Source organism: Ursus maritimus, unplaced genomic scaffold, assembly GCF_017311325.1.
Source record: "Ursus maritimus isolate PB19 unplaced genomic scaffold, ASM1731132v1 scaffold_2, whole genome shotgun sequence".
Taxonomy (NCBI): Eukaryota; Metazoa; Chordata; class Mammalia; order Carnivora; family Ursidae; genus Ursus; species Ursus maritimus.
In genome coordinates, this window is record NW_024424452.1 from 101362070 (window position 1) to 101376878 (window position 14809).

Consider the following 14809-nt stretch of genomic DNA (forward strand, 5'->3'; position numbering starts at 1 on the left):
AATTCAGGGTTCTTGAGTCCTCCATCCACTGCCACAATGCTTGAAAATTTCTACCACCCTCTGGACTTTCCTGTTCTCTTCCAGGGGTAAAAGTGAATTAATCCAGGAAAAAAGAAGCTGCTCTAATGGAACAAGAAAAGAAGGAAAAGAAGTCCTACTATTCCCTACTGTGGAATTCCAAGGTCCAACAAGCAATCTTTTTCCTATAAAATTGTGGTAACACAACCCACCTGTCCTCAAACATGGGAAATGACAAATGTGTTTAGAGCTGTCCTCAAATCAAGGAATCCATCTTTAGGAAGAATACTCAGATGAAGTGACAACCCCAGATCACTATCAATTTATCCGTCATAGTCTTAAACTAGGCTAGGAACTGCCATCTGGTTTCCTGTCACTTGGGAATGAGAGTCTGAGTTCCTAGAAACCATTTTAAGGCACTCAACCTTAACAGCTTGCTAAAAATTACCTGTTCTCTTCCTCTAGAGCCTCCCACTCCAACAACATGCCATTCTATCCCTCTGCCACTACATGCTTGCCAACCTGCCCTGCATTTTTTAAAATTAGAAATGGATTGTTTTATTTACATTCTGCCCTGCATTTTTAACCCCTCTGCATAATTCACTTGCTCCAGTATTTAGCATTATCTCTATTCCTTCAGCCATTTCCTACAACCAGCCCTAGGATATCCATATTAAACTACTCATGCTCCTTCACTCCTTAAACGTCCAGACACAATTTCTCAGGGGGCAAAAATTTATACGTTCTCAACGAATAGGATTCATTCTCAAATAGTCATTCAAGTACTTACTCTGGAGGAAATACCCTTCCCCACGCAGATGCCCTCTCCTGGCCAGACACTCCACAATTTTGAAGTTGGGCTCAACTAGGCTGGAAAACCAAGGGACTGGGTCTTTTGCAGGTGACCACTCCCCACTGCCCAGTCCACTTCAGTTTCTTTTCCCCTACCTTTGAATTCTTGAGGCTGAGATGAAGAAGCTCACTTGACCCAACGGTTTTTTTTCAGTGTTTGGGGTGGGGGGAAAGACTGGTTTAAAATAGCAATTTCTGACCCAGACCTCTCTCCTTAAAGCCCTCTAACACCCATTTCACCTCCTCTCTCCTAACAAAGTATCTTATACCTGAAAGATCCATGAATTTAAAGTCCTATGTTATGGCGTTTGTTCCAAGTGAGTTTGCTAACTTGCTGTTCCACTTTAGAAAAAGCCCCCTAACCTCAGTTTTCACATACATGCGAAGTGATTCTTGCGGGAAAAGGTGCAGCTTCCGTCCATACAACAGGAGGCGCTGTCTCTGGAGGCTTAGACCAATTCCCCGCCCCCTTCTGGCTCCCGCCCTGCTCCGGTGCGCAGGCGCGGCTTCGCGGATTGGCCGCGCGCGGGAGCCGTCATTTAGTGGCGGGTCCCGGCCGCGGGGCTGGCGGGCTGAAGGGAAGAAAGATGGCGGCAGCGGCAGCGGGTGGTGCGGCCTCTGGGCTGCCGGGTCCAGTGGCACAAGGATTGAAGGAGGCGTTGGTGGATACGCTCACCGGGATCCTGTCCCCAGTGCAGGAGGTGCGAGCGGCTGCCGAGGAACAGATTAAGGTGCTCGAGGTGACAGAGGGTGAGTGAGGCGGGACCGTCACGAGGATGGGTCGGACCTGGGCCGGCCGTACGATCCGCTGGCCGCAGCTTCGGACCGGCCGGGGGCAAGGGGAGCCTGAGCCAATGGAGATCTGGGCGCCGATGCCCAGCAGACAGGAGTGTGGTAGGTAGCGAGAGGACGGTGTCCCCCGTGGCTGTGAAAGTCCGGGAGAGGGGAGGCGCGCCTGGAGGAGAGGGTCGAGGGAGGTGGAGCCTCGAAGGGGAGGGGGAGGGTGGAGACTAGAAAAGCTAGATGGAGCCTGGGATCTGCAGAGGACCGAGATGGAGCTAGACCTGCTGCTGTTGGAGGAAGTCGCGTGGTCTGGGAAACATTTTTGAGTTTAGACCAGGGTCTTTTGCTGTCCTCTTCCCCAGCTCGGTTGTACTGGGAAAAGAGTAAGGGGAGTTATTAGAAATGGTGAGAGGGCAGAGCCTTGAGAACGCGGCTATCAAAGCTTAGTACATATCAAACAAGTTTCTGTCTCTGAGTTATAAGCCTAGCTGTCGTTTTGCCTCTTAATGTTTTTCCAGAAATCAAATTCAGTGCATATGCAGATGATTCACCTTCTTGATCGTACTCCCCGTTAATTTTCAAAATAATTTACACTTACTAAATACTCCTGTGTTCGTTTCTATTTGAAGGAACTGATCCTTTGTCTTTGACTCTTTGTCCCCGTACTCCTATTATATGCTTTAAAGTGATGGAGAAAAAATAAATAAACTATTAGTTGGAGATTGTCTGTCAATTTCCTGCTGAGTGGGCCTTTCACCAGGCCCAGTGTAGCCACTTTACAAAGAACAATTTGATCCTAAAACAGGAGGAGGGAAAATTCTATTGGTCTTTATGTAAGAAATATATTTGGCCTGTCAGGGCTTCACTGGAAGAACTGCAAATCTTTAGAATTTCCCCCAGCTCAGCCACCTCTTAGAGACCTCTTCTGAGATACGGGAAATTGTCCATGGACTAAGCAGTCACACTCAAAACCTTGAGTTTGCGCTCCTACAAGGCTTAGGATTTTTATTGAAAAAGAACTTCAGACACATCCCGCTTTAATCTTGTATTCCCTCACAATATGAGATCGCTATTGAAAGTGAACTTCCTTCTGTTGAAAATACATTGAGATTTGGAATATAATAGGTTAAGGACCATTTTGAAGGCCTAGTTGTAATTGTCATTGTTCTATAAAATGTCAGACCCTACAATAGGAGCAACCACTGGTTAGGAGAAAGCTATTTGAGAGCCATGCATAGATTGATTGCAGTTATTATAGTCTCCTAGATTAAAATTTTTTATTCACATTGTCTCTGCCTCCCTTGGATATGAAGGAGGAAGTGAAGAGTGACAAAGCATAGGAACCTCATCACATTCAAGTTACTACCTGAATAAAGTTGAGGGTCTGATGCCTTCCCTGAATGATGCTCAATGTTCCTGGTGCCCACATATGTCTGGCACCTTCCTACAAAAGGTGAACCTTGGTGCATGTTTTAACTGTCCAATAACAGTGCCACTTGGGCTCTGATCCCTTCTCTAGCCAATGCCATGGTCTCATCTAGGCATAGTCTATTATTGTATAACCTTCTTGAGATCTTTTTGAAATTCTAGTCTCTCATTTTCTTCATCTTTTGGGGTCTTGAAATCTAAAATTAAACAGAAGTGCAGAATTTTGCGTTTGATTTAGGCCACAGACAGGAATAGACTGAAACACACACACACCTTAACTTACTGGTAATGTGCTATCAGGCATGCTGTGCTACATGAAAAGGCTATAATACAGTGACCTGATATTGATGGTCTAGTACTAAGGCATATGACTCACAGGGTTAGGATGTGATGTACAGGGTTGGGCTAGGTCTCTGGAGTTGATTGCAGTGCTTTGGACCCTTTGGAGGCTATTTGCGTTTTTAAATAATCCAATTCCTTATGTTTATTTAAAAACGAAAAAATTCACCCCTTTACAGTAACCTCTTTTAGATGGAGGGTGATGGTCCATTCCTCAGATGTAGTACCTCGCTTCTCTCCTTTCCTCTTCTATGGTCTTTGCCAAGTTATTTTTTGCCATTGGGTCCAGAGTATCTCCTGTCTTATATTCTGAGTCTCAAATTGTTCCTTAACATGGTCACTAGTTTCTTTTCCACTAGCCATTGCCTTCCTTTACACGAAAATATAGCAGCTGGCTTCCCAGCCAGGGTTTAGCCAACTATCTGTGCTGATGAAACTGGTAGGACACTGCTCTTCCTATCATATTAGAACACCCTGCAGGCCAAAGTAGGAACCATTCTTGTAAATCAATGAACAGATCATTTTCCATTCCTTTGGAGTTGCTTCACATTTTAATTTTATCCTAGTGGAAGAACCTTGCTTTCTGGTCCTAGGAAACACACTTCCTTAAAAACTTGAAGTTAATGAGAAGTCTGAGAGTTGGTGTTTATTATTATTTGTATTCTGGTAATCTTTTGATCTTTTTGGTTCCTGGGGCCTAATGTCAGATGACAACCAAATCTGGTTGTTTCTAGTCCCTCTGTCCCTTCAAATAACCACACTGTCTTTGTGAACTGTTTATTATTGCCTCACATGGAAGACTGGTCCCAGTTGATCTATAAGATTAACCAGTCTGCTCCCTTTGACAAACAAGTGTACCACCTTCCTTGGTTGCCAGGTCCTAGTCCTGGAGCTTAAGTGGAAGAATTTCTAATTTTGAGGGAAAGGACACAGATCATTTGTTAAGCCTCTGTTAAATGGACAGACAAGAGAGATTGACATGTTTTGACCAGATACTTGGGAAGATGAGATTTTAAGAAGCATTTATCCTAGAAAATTGAGATTGCTGGAGCCCAGAGTACATTCTGGTCATTTAGTCTGCCAACTGATATTTTCCAAGAAATAATTAGTTATCATGTTTTCCAGAGTGGGAGCCTACTCTCTTAAGTCTAAGCCAAGGAAGTGTATATATGTGAGAGATCCATCTCTGATACTGGGTTGATTTCAGAAGGATCAAGATAATATCAGCATGGTGTGTGGAATGATTTTCTTGAGTTCCGGTGCTTTCCATTTTCCCCAGTCACTTGGAATCTGAGGGAAACCCAACAAACCTTTCTGAATAGAAACCCTATTTAACAATGGTTCATTAGAGAAGGAGATGGTGCCACAAACCATCTTCTTCAGATACACTCCCATCCGGAATTGAGAAGCATATTACTTGAAAGTTTGGAAGTGCCTCTGCTATTACAGTATTCTAGCAGATAAATGGTACCCTTTCTTTTTTTCTTAGGAAGATAGAGATTTTGAGTTTGATCAGCAGAGTTTGCAGGAATTGAGTTCTGCTTCAACAGAATAAAAATAAAATTCTTTTGATCTGTTAGAGCATTCTCTAATTCTTATTTTATTTAATAGGCAGGGTCATATCAAGCATTTTATAAACATAATAATTAAAAAAGATCAGAAGGGTTGTGAACTGCCAGAGATCTCTTACATCAAAGTCTAATGTTGTCTACTGAGCTTCTCTTTTTTTCCAACTTATAAGACCATGACTTTTGAGAATATCAGCTCTTTATTTTTGGTGTATTTATGCTTTACTTTTTTATATCTTAGAATAAAGGTTTTCCTTCCGTCTCTACTTTCCTCTAAGAGCAGCATCACCCAAGTGGTAGAATGAGTTGTTTTCATTCCTAAGCTTTAATTCTCTAGGCCAGCAAAACAGACTTTCTTACGTAACCACATTTAGACCCTAGGTCATTTTCTTCTCTTAGTTATTTCTTTCCGTCTATTGGAAGCGAAGACATTTTCCCCCACCATTTGGCTTTGGCTTAGTCTTTTCTGTCTTGCTGCCAGCAGATACATCACATAAAATACTTTTTTCCATCACCATTATATTGAACTGGGGAGGGGGGGGAATTATCTTTCCCTCACTTTTCCTGGCATTCAGATGCTGCCCAGATATCTGTGTTGATTCCCCCATCTTAGATGCCTAGAGAGATGTTCCTGCTAGCTGGAAGTTTGCTTTCTGGTTCTCATGGGCACTTTTCTGGCTCTCTTACAGTATAGCGTAAGCACTGTCACCTGCGAAGGGAGCCCCTCAAGGATCCAGACGCACTCCTGGGCATGTGGCGGGCACTGAGCCGAGCGGAAGGCGGCCACGCTCGGAAAAAGGCCAGTGTGGAGTTTTCTTTTTCCTTTCAGCTGTGGTTTTGTGGTGCTTACCAACCCCATGAGAAAAGGGGGGCTTCTCCAGAGCTCTACTCAGAACTACCTCCTTTCCCAGCCAAACCCTGTTCACAGTTCTTCCTAGTAGTAGCTTCCCTGTCAATGCACTACCAAGTCTCATGTCTCTTTAGTAGACCCTTAAGACCAATAGCATATGTTTCTTAACTTATCCTTTATCCTCCATGCTCTCCTTTGGATCTTCCCTTCTAAGCCAAGTTTTAGACATGTAATATTTTTGCCCAGTGGGGTGAAAGGGGAGGAAGGATATTGAGAGAGCAGAGCAAAAGTCTAAAACTCCAGAGAATGAGTTAAGGGAGGAGGGCAAGTGCTTTCTTAGAAAGGATGTCAGAGGATACCATTTGGGGCTGGATTAAAGTACTGAAGAATCTACAGTCAGGGTGAAAACCCAGATTGACAGAATGGCTCTATCTTACTTCACCTTGAGAAAAGGAACTAGAGAAATTAAATCTAACGAAAATGGCATTAGAAAGCAAACTTCATACAACCCATTTCAGTGGTCCCCCTTCGGCTTAATTGACTGTAGATTGAATCTTAGTTTAATCTGAATTGTCCTTTTCAAGCAAGACAAAATAAAACATGTACGTCTGTGCCTCTTATACTTTTCTGCCTTAATCATTCCAAAGCAAGTTATTCAGCTGTTCTTTCTAATGCTTTCTAAAGAAATTATGTTAAAGACACCAATCATCAAAACTGGAAATCCCTCGATACACACAAATATAAGTAAATGTACCTTTCCTTTACAGATATACTTAGTTGTATTTCTTCAAAAAATATATCGTCTCTGTTAAGTAAGTATCCGTAAATAGGATTTTTACTACTTAGCAGAAATCAGCACTAGATTGGAACAACCATGTTGATGGTTTAAAACAAGTCAGAGAACTTGAGGATATTTTTTCTGGCTTTTCCTTCTGTGCATTAGTTTTAAAGCACAGAGTTCACCCATCACCATACCACCACTATCTCTCCTTGTAAACAATTCTTCATATTGCTTTTAAATAAACTAAAGTTTTATGGTATGAAACTCTTTTCTGGTGATACCCCCGTATTTCTAATGGGTATATAGTCTTGGCAGAGTAAATTGGATTAAATAAATAATAATTGAATTTTCCCTCATATCCTCTTACAACCTAACGCAAGTGAGTTCTTGGTCTTTGAAATTTTGGGATTTCCAAACCAGAGCTGATCATGTGGCCACTGGTTTTGAAACTGTGGGAGCCTGAAAGAAAATCTGTTGTTTATCCAGTCTGTTTTTAAAATTTGTCTTTAGTTAATGGTGATTATATTATTTGAAGATTTTCTTTCCCATTAATGCTTTTGAGCAGAGAATCATATTACTTGAGCTTTCAAGCCTCTTCTTTCCTATGTGGAGGAAATAAACTTTCAGAGAAATCTATCTTATAATGCTTGTTGTAGGTACAGATCCCCTAGTTGACTCAGGTTTCTTGGTCCCACATGGATCTTAATCTCCTGATAGCCTCTTGCTCTCACCATCCCTTGCAATCTCAGCAGTATATGAAGAAAAGTGATTAGTGGAAATTGGGGTGTGATCTTTGATGATCTCAATAATAGACAAGATTAGTTTAAAGCTTGTGTTAGAGTGGAGAGCTCCCAGCTATTGTTATCATTACCAAAGTACTACCTTCTTCTGACACTGGTATGAAAAAAAATGTATTCACACTAAGCTTTTCTTTTAAAAAGAGTAGACTTGATGTTCTCAGGTTGATGAGAAAGGACCCCCTGAACGTGGCAGGACCTGTGTGTAGAGTTTGCCTGGTCTTCATGCTGTAACGATTCTTCTAATTGGTGCCAGTGTTCACTGATGGAAAGTAGGTGGTTCCTTTTCCCTTCTGTGAGCCTTAGTGTTACCCTACAACTGTAACAGTATCTGTGCTTTCATTGGAAAGGTAATTATTCAGATTTGTTTAAGCTTTGTAGCCTTGCCTCAAGTTTCAAACCTTCTCAAAAACTCTGATTTTTACACCTCAGTATCTTTTTCACATCGTATGATTAAAAATTTTGTTCATCTTGATCCCACTTTAGTTCATCCCTGTAATAATGATCCATAAATTGTGCTCTTGCCAGGAACATTAAAACCCATATCACAGTGGTCCATGCAAAAATTGAAATAAATACTTTAAAAGAAAATAATGTATGGCCCATGTAATTTATGAATATGTATGAATGATATCACATAAGTGTCATAGAATTGGTTGACTATATCCAAGGAAGCTAAACTTGGGTGGACAATGACTTCTAAACAGACTTGGGACTGTAAAGTTAACATCCACCATCACGCTAAGTATCTGAAGTCAAAGGAAGTGGGGGTGGGTACCTTTACAACTGCCCTTTCTCCTGTAATTGAATTTCACACAGGCATTTTGGAGAGCTTTTTTCCATTAAACTTGAACATTGGTTGGTATCCAAGAGGTCTTCCAGAATTATATCTGACTCATAAGTGTTTTAGTCCATTCTGAAAGTTGACTCCCATATCTTTGGGTTGTAGATACCTACAGTTTTTTTCTTTTATAAATAGGTTTCACAGACTTACCAGAGTCTGGGCTAGCCAAACTAATCCTAAAAATTAGAATGGATTTCAGTATTTTTAGAAGTAATTCTACAGGTTTGAAGTTTGTGATTTAATCACTTAACAAATGCTTTAGAAAGAATGTGGCTTCTTTTGTGGTGCTCTTGCAAAAATTCTTCTTTCCCGGACAAAAAGATAGGTGCCATAAGATTGGATCAAAAACTGCAGTTTAGGGGCGCTGGGGTGGCTCAGTCAGTTAAGCGTCCAACTCTTGATTTCCTCTCAGTTCATGATCTCATGGGTTATGAAATCGAGCGCCATGTGGGGCTCCCTGCTCATCAGGGAGTCTGCTTGGGATTCTGTCTCTCCCTCTCCCTTTGCCCCTCTCCACGCTCGTGCATGCGCGCTCTCTCTCTCTCTAAATAAATAATAAAAAATAAAAAATCTTTTTAAAAAACTGCAGCTTAAAATAAGGGTGTAATAAGAATGAGTTAAGAATCTAAGGATTCAGTAAAGAGGCAGGGCATAAAGTGCAAAAATCAATAACCTTCATATAGACAAACAGTAAAAGGCTAGAGGACATAGTGGTGGTTTTTTAAAAGTCCATTTACAGGGGCGCCTGGGTGGCACAGCGGTTAAGCGTCTGCCTTCGGCTCAGGGCGTGATCCCAGCGTTACGGGATCGAGCCCCACATCAGGCTCCTCTGCTATGAGCCTGCTTCTTCCTCTCCCACTCCCCCTGCTTGTGTTCCCTCTCTCGCTGGCTGTCTCTATCTCTGTCGAATAAAATAAATAATATCTTTAAAAAAATAAAAGTCCATTTACAATAGCAACAAAGAAGATTAAATACTTAGGGATAAAATTAACAGGAAATACACAAGAACCTACTGGGGGAAACTAAACATTCCTGAAAGACTTAAAAAAGTAGACTTGAACCTAACTGCTGAATGAGTACGGGTTTTAGTTTAGAATGATGGAGATGGTTTGGAATTAGGTAGAGGTGGTGGTTGCACAACATTGTGAATGTACTAAATGCCACTGAATTTTTCATTTTAAAATGGTTAATTTAAAAAAACAAAAAAATAAATAAAATGGTTCTTTATGTGAATTTTACCCCAATTGAAAAATTATCTTTCAGAGTTATGTATTAAAGTATTTGTAGAAAAATGGGGAAAAAAGTAGACTTGAACAAATGGAAAGACATATGCTATCCTTGGATAGAACAACTCAACATTATAGAGAAGTACACAAGTTGATTCTAAATTTCACAGAAAAACAAACATGAAAGAATAGCTCCAAAAACACTGAAAAGGAAAACTTCGAGGCGGGACTAGTTCTAGCAGACATTAAAACATCATATAAAGCCTCTATAATTAAAACAGACAGCATGGCACTTGTGCGCGAATACTCCAGTAGAGCTGTGGAATAGAATAGAATAGAAATAGACACAAGTACCTACAGAAATTTAGCATAGATAGAGGTGGCATCTCAAATCATTGGGGTAAAGATGGACTTTTTAATAAAAGGTACTGGGACAACGGGTAGCTATTTGGAATTAGATCAGTATCTCATACCGCACACCAAAGTAAAGTCCAAATGGATTAGGAATGTAAATATTTAAAAAATGAAACCATATAAGTTCTAGAAGATATGGATGAATTTTTCTTTACCTTGGCATAAGGAAAGGCTTTCTAACTAAATTTGACTACATAAAATAATGTTTTTCATTTGCATGACAAAAACCACCGTGTAGAAAGTCTAAAGATAGCTGAAAAACTGAGAGAAATTTTTCACAACATATACACAGACAAAAGGATAATATTCTTAGTATATGAAGAACTCTTAGAAAATTGAAGCCTCTGGGGCGCCTGGGTGGCACAGCGGTTGAGCGTCTGCCTTCGGCTCAGGGCGTGATCCCGGCGATCTGGGATCGAGCCCCACATCAGTCTCTTCTGCTATGAGCCTGCTTCTTCCTCTCCCACTCCCCCTGCTTGTGTTCCCTCTCTCGCTGGCTGTCTCTATCTCTGTCGAATAAATAAATAAAATCTTTAAAAAAAAAAAAAAAAAGAAAATTGAAGCCTCTGAAAAAAAAAAAAACAGGGCTGTGTTTCCCTGTCTTTATCTGGGAAAGAAGAATGGGGTGGGGGTGCTGTCTAGGAGGATGGGGTTAGGAGAGGGCAGCATAGATGACTCATGGCTAGGAGGGAAGGGCTTGTCCTGAAAATCAAGGTGTTACGAGATGGCAGATGGGGTTGGCAAGGACCTGGCATGCAGCTGTATAGTACCTGGAGTCAGCAGCACCTACAGACGGATCCCGGACACTGCTCAAGGTTGCTGGAAGGGGGGGTGTTCCTGGAAGGGGGATCAAGAGCTGAGAGGTCTCAGGAGGCAGGAACCACTTCTCAAACTGGCCTCTCCGGACTCAGGAGTCGAGATGGTGGTTCGGAACAGCCCCCTGGCCACCTCACTGGGCCTTTCTTAGGACTCTCTGGACTTTGAGCCCACAGAGAATCCTGAGCCCCTGCCCCTGCTGCCATGGAACCTCCTGCCCACCTAGGCAGGCTCCTGGCCACCTATAAGCTGGAGCAGGTGCTGGAGCAGTCCCACCAGCTCCCAACGTCCCCCGCCGTCATGTCGCAACACTACCGCTCCCTGAAGCCATTAAGTGAGCCTGAATGTGAAATGCCTCTTTTGGAGCAAGGGAACCGGAGGCCACTGAAGCAGAGATTGACCTAGAGGCAGCCACGGAAGAAGCAGAGATGGTGCGGTACCTGGGGCCTAACCTAGGCATGGGTCACAGGGCACGGTCTCCAATACCTGGAACACCTGTGCCTCGTGCTGGAGCAGATGACAAGGCTCCAGCAGCTCTACTTGCAGCTGCAGACCCAGAGGCCCTCAGGGGATCGTGAAGCGGAGGGGGAAAAGGAGCCAGCCCTCGCCCCTTCACCTCCACCTTCTCGTGCCCCAGGCAATAAGGGGCACAGACTGTTCAGCCACACACAGGAGACAGCTTCACCCCTAAAGGTAGAGGTGCCTAGTGCCAACCCTCCCAAGCTGTTAGAGGCCCCAGCAGAGCTGGCTTACATCTTTCCACCTGACCCAAGTAGGATCTCTCCCACTGGAACAAGGTCAAGATCCTGCTCAACCAGATCCATTGGAGGAGCCCGAGATACCTTGAGTCCCCTGCCCCTCCTGATGGCCCTGCCCCAAGAATTGAGTCAGGGGGTGTCCCTAAAAGACCTCCATGCCAGCCCCTCTGGAATACCTTTGTGCCATCATTTGTGGTTAAGAAGCAACAAGCAAAAACCTTTCTGTGTGCTGAGACTGGTACTGGTACTGGAACATGACCCTGGGTGGAGAGGTGTTCAGTGAAGTCTTTTTCCTCGCCCTTTGCCCTGTTGCAGCTTCAGGGCACTGCCAGGAAAAGCTGCTGATACTCACCCTTGTCTCTGAGGAGAGGGCTGGATCTTTCTCCTTGGGGCAGCCTGGCAGAAGAGCCCTGGTTCCCTGAGAGGCCCCAAGGTATGGCAGCCCCCAGAAATCCCTGGGCCTAAACAGTATGAACTATGTATTTATGCAAAATGATACATGTATCTCTGTGAGTCTGTCACTGTTGTGAACTGGCTGGATCCAACCATCTTCTCTGAATCGTGCACTCAGGGTTGGTCTTCTGGGGAAGGTAACTGGAAGGATAGAACTGATCTTCATTCCTCAGTGGGCAGTTACTGATTTAGAGTCCTGCTTTCTTCCTCGTACCTTCGTGGGCAACCCCAAAACAGAGAAGGGTACTATCTTGGGTCCTCTGCGTGGAGTTTTGCCTGTGGTGCAGAGCCCCTGAAAACCGAACCTGGAATGGAAGGGTCAGGGACACCACGGAGAACAGCAGAGTAAGCTTCAAGGTCTGTCTTCAGCTGCTTTTGGTCTCTGATAGCCTTTACACATCAGAGCCGAAACCAGGGATTCATAGTATCTTTTAGACCTTGACAAAATCTCTTAGCTTTTCTAAGCCATAGCTTCCTGCTTAATCTCACAAATGATACCTGCCTTACCAACCTCACAGTCTTGTTATGAAAATAAAACAAGATTAAACTGTTAAAAAAAAAAAAAAGAAAAAAGGAACAAAGGACGAAAAAACTCTAGTAGAAAAATAGGAGGGAGACATGGACAGACAAATCACACCCCCCGCCAAAAGCACTCGGTCATACAAAAAAAAGTTTAAAGTGATTAGAGAAATACACATTAAAACAACATCAAGATACCATTTCTTATCTATCAGACTGGCAAAATTTTTAAATTACAATACCACATTCTGTTGATGAGGCTGTGGAAAAATACTCTTAACATTGCTAGTGGGAATGCAAATTGGTACAGCCCTTCTGGAGGAAAATTGGCCATACCTAACAACACTACACATGCTCTTACCCTTTTTTTTTTTTTTTAAGATTTTATTTATTTGTCAGGGGGAGAGAGAATGAGCACAAGCAGGGAGTGCGGCAGGCAGAGGGAGAAGCAGGCTCCCTGCTGAGCAAGGAGCCCAGTGTGGGACTGGATCCAAGAACCCTGGGATCATGACCTGAGCCAAAGGCAGTGGCTTAATGAACCGAGCCACCCAGGTGTCCCTGTACTTACCTTTTGACCCAGCAGACCCACTTTTGAGCATCTGCCCTGAAGGTACACCTTCAATATATATGAAAATATATATTGCACAGCCTTGTTTACTGTGGCATTGTTTATAAAAGCAGAATATTGGAAGCAGTCTAACTGCATGTATATATACATTATATATGATTATTTGAAAAAAGTGCATTTATACAATGGTATATTACACAGTTATTAAAAAATGTATATATACATTATATATGATTATTTGAGAAAAAAGTGCATTTATACAATGGTATATTACACAGTTATTAAAAAAAAATCAATCCAAACTGATTTGGAGTGAATTCCAGAATATAATGTTAATTGGAAAAAAAACTACAAAAAAAGCACAGTATAGAACTGTTCATGTAGGGGCGCCTGGGTGGCACAGTGGTTAAGCATCTGCCTTCGGCTCAGGGCATGATCCTGGCGTTGTGGGATCGAGCCCCACATCAGGCTCCTCTGCTATGAGCCTGCTTCTTCCTCTCCCACTCCCCCTGCTTGTGTTCCCTCTCTCGCTGGCTGTCTCTATCTCTGTCAAATACATAAATAAAATCTTTAAAAAAAAAAAAAAAAAAAGAACTGTTCATGTAAACAAGAGGACATAAGAAAATATAGATGTATCTATTCATTTATGCAAAAGATATACAAGAAAGATAAACCAGAAACTGATCAGTTACCTATGTGGAGTGAGTGGGGAAAGGGGGGAAAGAAGTTAATAGGAATGAAGAGGGAGCAACACATCTTGGAATATTACTTTTTGTATAGCTTTGACTGAGAATCATAGTAGTACCCCCTAAAATAAATAATTAAAATCAGACAGTGGAGGGGGCCCAAAATGGAAGTAGTAACAAATAAACCTAACTGTATTGCAAATGAATAACATAACTATTATTAAGTGTTGGAGAGCAAAGAATTAACTAAGTAACTTCGGAAAATAGTATTTTGACTGCATATTGTAAGATTAAAGTAAAAAAGAATTATATACAAAAATTGTCTTCCAGTTAATATATCTGTTTTTCACAAGAGTATGAGTTAATAGTTCTGTGATTAGTTTACATGTACACTAGGATTGAAACGAGTAAGTCAGTTTATTGTAGAAAATGAGAGCCGGGGCACCTGGGTGGTGCAGTCAGTTAAGCATCAGCCTCTTGGTTTCCAGCTCAGGTCATGATCTCTGTTGTGATCTCAGTGGTGAGATCAAGCCCCAAGTTGGCTCCACGCTAAGCATGGAGCCTGCTTGCAGTTTTCTCTCTCCCTCTCCCCCTCGCCTCTGCGCGCGCGCACACACACACACTCTCTCAAATAAAAAAATCTTTTTTTAAAAAAATGAGACCCAGATTTATCAGTGGTAGAGAAAAAGTTACGTCAGGAAAAGAAGTGGAATGAACTTTGAGGCATTGGATTGGCATGTGAGGTGTCAGTAATGGATGGAGAGATGTACAGGCGTACGTTCACATACATACATAGATTTCCTCTTGCCGTTCTCTGAGAGGGCAGTGATACCTCAGCAGCAATGAGCACACCTAGCGTCCAGATCTGGTTTTGAAATAGCATTCTCCAATAAAATAAGCACTAGGGATCCTTGGAGAAAAAGTTGATTCCAGGGCTTAGGCAGAGACAATACAAGATAAGCCTAGAGTATCTTGTTATAGCAGAAAAAAAGGCGGTGCTGTGAAAAAGGCTGGAAGTGTATGGAAGTATATAGGAGCCAGGTGAAAAGAGTGGCAATGGCCAAAGTAGAACAATTTGGGAAACTAAATAATGATAGTACTGGATTAAA

At 42.3% G+C, this 14809-nt stretch overlaps 1 protein-coding gene and 1 pseudogene across 1 annotated transcript in view; both read left to right on the top strand.

Moving 5' to 3' along the window:
• Nucleotides 1-1433: 1433 nt before the first annotated feature.
• Nucleotides 1434-14809, top strand: part of IPO9 (importin 9) — a 53382-nt gene continuing 40006 nt past the window's right edge. Inside the window, exon 1 of the mRNA XM_008685187.2 lies at nucleotides 1434-1620. Coding sequence (XP_008683409.2) covers nucleotides 1458-1620 — 163 coding nt within the window. The 5' untranslated portion in view covers nucleotides 1434-1457. The remainder of the gene's footprint in view (nucleotides 1621-14809) is intronic.
• On the top strand, nucleotides 10451-12906 carry LOC103657711 (annotated as a pseudogene).